The sequence below is a fragment of the Branchiostoma belcheri genome, unplaced genomic scaffold (genome assembly GCF_001625305.1).
Source record: "Branchiostoma belcheri isolate BF01 breed outbred unplaced genomic scaffold, Haploidv18h27 scaffold203, whole genome shotgun sequence".
Lineage (NCBI taxonomy): Eukaryota > Metazoa > Chordata > Leptocardii > Amphioxiformes > Branchiostomatidae > Branchiostoma > Branchiostoma belcheri.
Genome location: NW_017803525.1, coordinates 168,255 through 176,729, shown reverse-complemented (window position 1 = coordinate 176,729; position 8,475 = coordinate 168,255). Strand labels below are relative to the sequence as shown.

Sequence of the window (8,475 nt, the reverse complement as noted above, 5' to 3'; positions counted from 1 at the left end):
ACACTAAAATAAAGTTTCATTCATTCATTCATTCATTCATTCATTCATTCATTCATTCATTCATTCATTCATTCATTCATTCATTCATTCATTCATTCATTCATTCATTCATTCATTCATTCATTCATTCATTCATTCATTCATTCATTCATTCATTAACATAAAATGAGTTAAAATGTTTACTTCAAAGCTGTGTATATTGTACACACACAAGTACGTATGAACAAGCTTATTATACAGTACCGCTTCTAACCGCGGGGAGGCAGTTTGACAACGTTCAGTAGTCCCCTCTTAGCGATTAGGACTGGTACTGCAGATGAACCTCAGACCACAGTGTGAAGGGGGATAAACATGTGCATCGGCACCTTTACAACCCCCCCCCCCCCCGACAATCTAAGAAACGTTGATTTTTAACGAAGCTAATTCTAGTAGTATGTTTCTATCGCTTTGTGCGATCTTTTAAACAGTAGCGCATAACTTAAGGCCAGACTAGGCCACCTTAATTTTATGGATGACATCCTCTGAAGAACAACAAACTAGTGCGCGCGGGCGAATAAATAATAATCCGGCCCAAAATAAAAATGCTTCAAAACCACAGGAATACAAAGCTGATATTGTGAATTTGCGGCAGTACTTAGCAACGTAAACGACAAACCGGCACATACTGGACTTTTGAGGAATTTATGAATCGGCACTGTACGTATGTACTGAGTTCTTGGGTCGTGAAGCTTCGGTAGCCTGGGTGCGTCCGTATTGTCGCTAAATCATGGACTACCCAGGCCTACAGCCAGCTGGCCAGAGCCTCAGTGGACGTGATTTTTTATTACTCCGTGAAGGAGGTCAGGACCTCCGGACCGAGTGTTGTGAACAGCCGTTTTTTCGTGTTCGCAGTCAAAACACTGGGTTCTCTTTGTGTAATCGGCATGCAACTTCATACGATGGAAATTTCAGAGTCTAATTCTATTACAAAGTCAGCTTTTTTACAAGCTGCAAGCGTATTAATAAATACCAGGAAGATATGCTCCTTGATGGAGGTTTAGGGCTCTGATTGTGTTTTTTCTCTTGTTCACATTCGTCGTAACTCGTAGACGGTTTTGAATCCCTAGAATTTTTAAAGCAGGCTATGAAAGAACCCGTCGCTCACTTGAAGGATATTAAAGACAGCCTTTGCTGTAACAAGGCAGATTCATTTGTGAGACATGCACGACTTTTCATCAGTTTTCTTAGGCCATGTTGATTTGATCATATGGATGACATCCACGCGCGCATGAATTTTCGGCCGTTTCCCGAATAAAACATTTCAACGATACTGTAAATCATACAAAACAGTTGCAAAATGAGCAAATATATACCGTGAGTTGAAAAAAAGGAAAATGATACCAATGTCATAGAATGCCAAAAACTAACGAAAAAGACGAAAATGTAAAGAAATGAATTTGAAAGACTACTAGATTATTCGCCAAACCATACTCTGTATGAGAGAATTCAAGATGGCGGCCCTGAGCTAGGTGTGTGATTGTGTGCTCCAAACAATTTCGACTTTCCACGCGTATTTGACCCACGTAGAGCTCGAACTGGTCTCTGCCTGTTGTGGGCCGAACTCTTATCGAGATTTTTTGGATGGGTAAGAGAACAAGGCGCTCGAGGGGTTCTAGTAGCGCAGATGAAAGTAGCACATCTCTAAAAAGCAGCCCCCACCCAAGACACTAAAGATGGCGTCGGCTAAGGGTAGCGAGGGAAGTTTGCAGTCTCTGTCACCGGAATTACAGACGCTCGCGCAGCTAATCCTGAAACAGACTCAAGAGCAACAGGAGACCCTTCTAGGTCAGTTTCAAGACGTCGGGGAAAAACTCTCGAACCAAATTCGCGCTCTGGACAACAAAGTCGAAGGGCTGTCTGCACCAAGTTACGCGTGCGTGTGGGAGCCACCGAGAAGGCCGCGGAATTCCAAACAGCGGAAATTTAGGATTTACGCAGTGCTTTGGTCGAGGAACGCCGCGAAAGACTGAAAGCAGACCTACTGGCCGAGCGGTACTCTAGGAAAGCGGATATAATCATTCGGGGTCTGCCATATAGCCAAGACGAAAACTCGGAGCAGATATTTGCGGGATTCCTGACCGAAAAGCTTCACCTGGATCCGGTGCCGTTTGCAGCTGTTCACCGACTCTCGAAGCCAACAAAAACACTACCAAACCCACCCCTGCTTGCCAGACTCCTAAACTTTAATGATCGAGACCGTATCCTACGGGAGGGAAGGAAGTTACGTGGAAACAAAGATGGCTTAGCGGTTTATGAGCATCTTCCACCGCCTCTGCAAGCTGCGAGAGCCAACCTAGTTCCAGATCGAGAAGCTGCGCTAGAGAAAGTTAAAGGTACGGATACTAGAGTGTCGATATGGGTGCCTCCAAAGGCTACGTACGCTGTGCTACTTGTGAATGGGCAGGAAAAGAAGCGTGTTGACGCTGTAGATCTAATGTTGTCAACAAAGAAGAGATCACTGCCGAACACATGAGAGCTAATCTGTTGTATTTTTAAGAGACTGAAGTTATTAAACACGCACTACTTTCTCTTTGAGACTTTGGTGCTTCTTTGCTGTGTAATCAATGAATCCATAATGTGACAGAACTGAATGAATGCTTTATTTTCTTGGTGCAAGCTACAAGACGTGACAAATATGCGGCTGGTTTGAATCCTTGAATTTTTGAAATGTTAATCAGGTGAAAACAGGCATTAATGGAAACACCTGTTACGCGATGCTGCTTCTTAGCTTCTGATTGGCCTCAAACCCAGCCATTGCATGTTTGTCACAGCCGTATACAGTAAAATTTGATTAGTTGTACTGAGTGTTATGTTCACATTAAGTTGTTTCTTTTTTATATGTACCTTGAGTTGCACCAAACTTGTGATTATGTTATGTTACTTGAGTTCATTTAAGTTGAAATGTTCGTTTTTTGTGGAATGATTAGTGTGATACTGATGATGGATGGAGCACATGAGAATAAGTAAGGTCCAGACACATTTTCTGTATATATAGGTTTATACATTTATAATGCCATGCAAAAAAGACATCTTAGAATAGCTGTATAAGTAGAGTCACTGCATTTTTTATCAACTACATGTATATACTAGTAGTGTAGCGTTTCGTAGCATTTATATGTAAAATTTTACACTCTGTTTAATAGTCATAGAACATGTTTAGTATAATTAGGTACAACTGCTCACTGTACCCTTCATGTGTATAGTTTAGCGTAATGTAGAATGTACATATAGAGTCGAAATATTCTCTAGCCAGTAGTTCTTTGTAATGCTCTGTTAGATACAATGTCCGTTGACCATATATGTAGCATTATGTTAGACACATACCGAAGAGTAATCTTATTATTTGCCATACATTGTACCCGTGACAATCGTTGTGCAATAAACTTCGAATGATCGTACAACGTATGTGAGCGGGGGCCGTAGTACTAGCAGTAAGATTGCCAGAGATACCAGCTTTTGCCTACTCCTTCCTCTTTTTGCATACCTCTCTGGTCTTTTGTCTTTGTTTTCTTCTTCGAAACAGAGATTTTTTTCCCAATCACATACCACAAATTTGACGTACAGATCGTAATATTTTTATTATCTGTGACAGACAACTTCGCTTTATTTTTCTACCTTGCTCTCTCGTTTTCATGCTTATCTCTCTTCCTTCCTCGTTTCCTTCCTCGAAAGGTGGAAATTTTCCTCATATACAACGAAAACATACCCCATCATTTTTTTTCTCTAGGCCACACCAAGTAAATTTTATGGATGACAAAAGAGTGCGTCAGCTTTCGACACCCAACTGGGCAAAGAACAAGCTGTATAACCATGTAGATTTCACAATGAAGAAAACTTTTTTTATTCGCACGCTCGCATCAATTTTGGGGTTCCCAGAGGATGTCATCCATATGATCAAATCAACATGGCAAAATTTGACGTAGGGTCAGAAGTTTGTATTTTCTGCGCCAGCCAGCTTCGCTTTTTATCAATTCTCCACATCCCTTTCTCGTTTTACGATAAATTCTAAGTGGCTACAACGCATTACGTAGAATTAAAACGCAGAATACGCTCTACGCAAAAATATTAGAGCGGTCCGTCTATGCTCTACGTAACGGCCGATTATGCTCTACAAAAAAAAAGGCTTGCGGGCCCCCTTTCATTGCTCTTCCTTCCTCGTTTCCTTCTTCGAAAGAAGGAAATTGTTTCTTCAGGTACGACGAAAATAAATACCTTATCAACTTTGACGTACAGGTTTGTATTTCCAGTGTTGAAGAACGTAATTCCAGGTCGTTAAGTACTTCCTCTCGCTTGCAGAGTAAGAGATATCGGTTTTACCACCCAGTGTTGATCAAACAGGGGGATAACACTACATTCCTGACGTGACTAGACGCGTTATCACGTACAGTCCAACGGTCGCGTTTGCTCACCAGTTTAACTGTGATCAGCTGCAGTACTGTCTACATGAAATAGAGGGCGCTTTTCTTCGTGCTCGCTGGCCTTTGGTCGGGAAAGTCCATTGCCTATGCAGCTAAGCGGGTAATGTGTGTGAGGATCTCTTGAGGCAAATAAGTACTACTACTAGTACTCGATTTAGATGTTTAAGTGACAAATTAGGTCAACTTTGGGTACAGACAAATCATTTGAATCTGGCAAATTTCATTGTAATGAATTGACATTGAACATTGCGAAAAGTATAAGAAGGTTACGACGGAAATGCTAACATAAAAAAAAACACACAAAAAAGTTAAAGCCACAAAAATATTTTAAATACGTAAATGTTTTGGACGGATATACATATATATTTTCAACTGGCTGCAACAACTATTACAATGCAAAGGTAGGTTAATACATAAAAGACTGTTCTGTTATTAGAAAAAAATGCCGAAACTCATTTTTAATAGCCTTACGAGTCAAGACAAGTCAAAGTTTATTGTACAACGATTGTCACGGGTACAATGTACGGCAAATAATAAAGTTACCAGCTGGTTTGAGTTTATTATATATGGTCAACGGTTACTGTAAACACCGGCTACGAATCGAAGGCTGAAACGCCGGCTAGCTTCACTTTGGTCTGACAGAGTGTTATAAAGAACTACTGGCTAAAAATATATCAATAATTGTATACTGTACCAGCTCTTGATGTCTAATAATTAGGATGTTAATTCTTATCTATACACTTTTATTTCTATACTATGTTCAATAGTCGTTGCCATACATCGTACCATGTACAACCAGGGTACAACTGTAGTGAAATAAACTTCTCTCTCTCACAATGTGCCAACACATCCCACCCCTAAACATCACAAACGGTTCTCCCCCTCCCCTGGCGTGAGTTGGGCAGTTTAATGAGGTTAGATACGCTTATCGCTGGGCCTGATAAATAATCCGCCTCCCGCCTGCCCCCCGCGGCGCCGCTACAAAACCGCCGGTCCCCGCCGCCTGCCCTCAGACAAACGCCCGGACTCACCGAGAGCACACGGCTTCTCACATCGCCTGACTACCGACCTGGAGACATAGAACTACTCGTACTTCTACTCTGCGTGTTAGTGTGGATCTGACATTCGTGCCATTAGGATTTTCTTTAGATGGAGTTCAGAAGTTATTCGGTAAGTTGGTTTGCTCAACCCTCCTTTGTTTTTGTACTACTTGCTCGTGAGTTTTCATGTTGATTTTCCTGGTAGAAAATCAGGAATTTCAGTCCTGAAATTCGTATTTTTTTATAGGTACGAGTGTATATACTTGCTGTCAGCATTCAGCATTTAAATACTGTATTCGATACTAATATACAGCACTCTATTTATATGATACAACTATATCTTGTTATGTCCCGGTGGACCCAGATTTCTGGGGTCCCTGACTGTGTGACAGAGGTCAGCAGTTTAATAGTGGTTTCCTTTGTCGACCTTCTTTTCGGCCAGAGTCTAAAATTATGCTACTCTCTAACAGTGCACGTTTCCGTGACTGTTTTTGTTTTTCGTTGCAGCTACGACTTTAAGTTCTGAGATGCACTTTGCTCGCCTAAACACATGGGAGGGTTTTTTGTCACGGAGTTGACATACTGCCCTGTCTAGCGATCGTATTCTCGGGCAGACGAATTTAAATATAGTCGGTGTATTTCGTGCACGCACACGATTTCGCGATCGTGTCGCTTTAAAATTCGCAGACATACATACTTTGGTATTGCGTAATGTTGCATAACGTTGACTTGTCATAGTTTGTCATAGTCTTTCCCTCAATAATATGGTGGTATGATAGAAACAAAAAGAATATTTTACCCTGCTAGATATTTCTTCCTGTAATTGGGGCACCGCGAACGGGAAAGATGCCGACTCAACAAAATGTCTACGTGATGTGAAAACCGTATCCCGCTCTTGCTTTCGAATTGGTTCAATGGTTGACTGGGGTTGAGTACATAAGAAACTTCTATTTTTTTTTTCCCTTGTGGTGGGAGAAAAGAGGCGGTTTCTGTGTATTTTATACGAGCAAGAGTCAGCACGATAAAGGACACGTTTTTTTTTTCTGTACGAAGGTTGACAGGTTGACAGACGGCCTCGTTGCCTAGCTTACCTCCCCGTCTACTGTTGGCTTTGTCCCGCGGGCCTTTGTAAACACATGCGGGATGGCTTCTGGGCAGCTGCTCGGGACAAATGAATGTATACAGTACCGAACTGAAATTCAAGCCTGAATGCTAGACTGCTTTCAGGGCCTACACGGGCTAGCCCCTCGGCTTCAGAGCCAACATGCCCCTGAGTAACATTTTACCATAGCCCTGCGCACGTTGGCTAACTCTGTACATGTAGGGATAGCCTTGGTGCCAGGCCGTTTTCTGGGCTTACATAGGCCAGTTCCTCGGCCCCAGGGCCAATATGCCCCAGGCGTGCTACGCGTCTGACATCCAGGCTAATGTGAGAGGGACGTATGTTTCTTATTGCTGGCTTCGCCTCGCGTGCTATGACCCTAACATCCAGGTTTTGAATCTTGCAGGTAGAAAAACAACAAGCCTTTTGTCTTTTAACTCCATGGTATAATCTTTGTACGTCGTATACTTTTTTTATGTGGTTATTTAGGTTCACTGGTGTTGCGACTGAACAAATTAAAAAGGGGTTTTGTATAATCCACGATATCCAAAAACCGCGTAGTGCTTGGACATAATGACGTGCTGTTTGATAGTGAAACATTCAAAAAAAAAATTATATTTATTAATATCGTTAACACTATAGTATAATACTAGTACACTACTGCTAGTTATTCGACGCTAAGAAATACAGAAGTCTGCAATAATGGCATAGTCGATAACATGTCTCATACTTCGCTTTTCATGATACTGTATAAACTAGTTGCACAATTTTGACCCCCCCAAAAAAAGAAAAACTTTTAATGTTTTGATTTCAACGAACGGAAAAGTACAAAGCCATTGTATGACTGGATACATGTACAGCCGCTTTCTTTTGGTTTATTGTTTTTCGGTATGTGTATAAAACAACAGTTATTCAGAAGTTACCGAAAGTGTGACTTATGTGTGAAACTTACCACCGGGTTAGAAGGAATCCCTTTTATTCCTGATTAGGGCATTAGTGGTTTTAATATGCTAATGAGGTAGTGCGGTGGTCGGTGGCCCCTTTGCTCGTCAAGTGACAATAGAGTAGACTACACATATGGACCGGGACGGGCGTCTTTCTTCCATTCTTATTCAAAACCGCTGTTTGACATACATACCTTAGGCTGGGACTAATGTGTATTTTGTTGTTAGTTTGTCCTTGAATTCTAGTAGAAAGCAAGTCTGAGGTAAGCCGCTTGGTAAGACATTCTAGAAAACGTAGTAGGCGAAAGAGGGGTAACTTATTACTGAATAATGGTACATGTATATTAATTACTGATTGCTTCGTTGAAATTTGAACTCTTTAGGCTCGAAAGATTGTAGGAAAGTGTATAGACTACATATTTTGATATCATTTGAAGTAGTGGAAGCTACACTCGAAGCTGGGGGTTAGGCTTCGGCTTCTTTTTGACATTTTATATGCATTTTTATCGGGCTTTTTTTTTTGTACTGGTATATTTTCTTGTCAGCCAAATGGACACAGCCATGACAATTTAATACTGTCTTGCAGCCACCAAAAGATCTGCATAGATATTATGAAAATCCGTTGTCCTATATAACTTCCTTTCTCTTCAATACTTCTTCTAGATGACAGAGACTACTTTGAGTTCCAAGATGTCTTATTCTCCCGTGGTGACGCAACGTGCGAAGATGAAAAAGCGCGGGAACAACTGCAACAACAACCGGCCGCTGAGCGACGAGCCTCAGCTCAGAGTAGCGGTGGTGGGCGACTCTTCTGTTGGCAAATCTGGTGAGTCAAAACGTCGTCTGCGGATAGCCTCCTTCGCAGACTTGTAGGTACCCTGGAAGCCAGAACTCGTTTTCCGGGCCGCAAGAGTCCTTCGCCCGCTGGTGTA

The 8,475-nt window shown here is 41.7% G+C and overlaps 1 protein-coding gene across 2 annotated transcripts in view; it reads left to right on the top strand.

The window, feature by feature from the left end:
* The first annotated feature begins 5,485 nt into the window (after positions 1-5,485).
* Positions 5,486-8,475, top strand: part of LOC109469458 (ras-related and estrogen-regulated growth inhibitor-like) — a 23,559-nt gene continuing 20,569 nt past the window's right edge. The window contains exons 1-2 of one of the 2 annotated variants that reach the window (XM_019767975.1): positions 5,486-5,627; positions 8,207-8,369. In XM_019767975.1, coding sequence (XP_019623534.1) covers positions 5,607-5,627; positions 8,207-8,369 — 184 coding nt within the window. In that variant the 5' untranslated portion in view covers positions 5,486-5,606. Of the gene's footprint in view, positions 5,628-7,722; positions 7,807-8,206; positions 8,370-8,475 lie in introns of those variants that run through there. The other variant, XM_019767977.1, reaches the window with a different exon arrangement.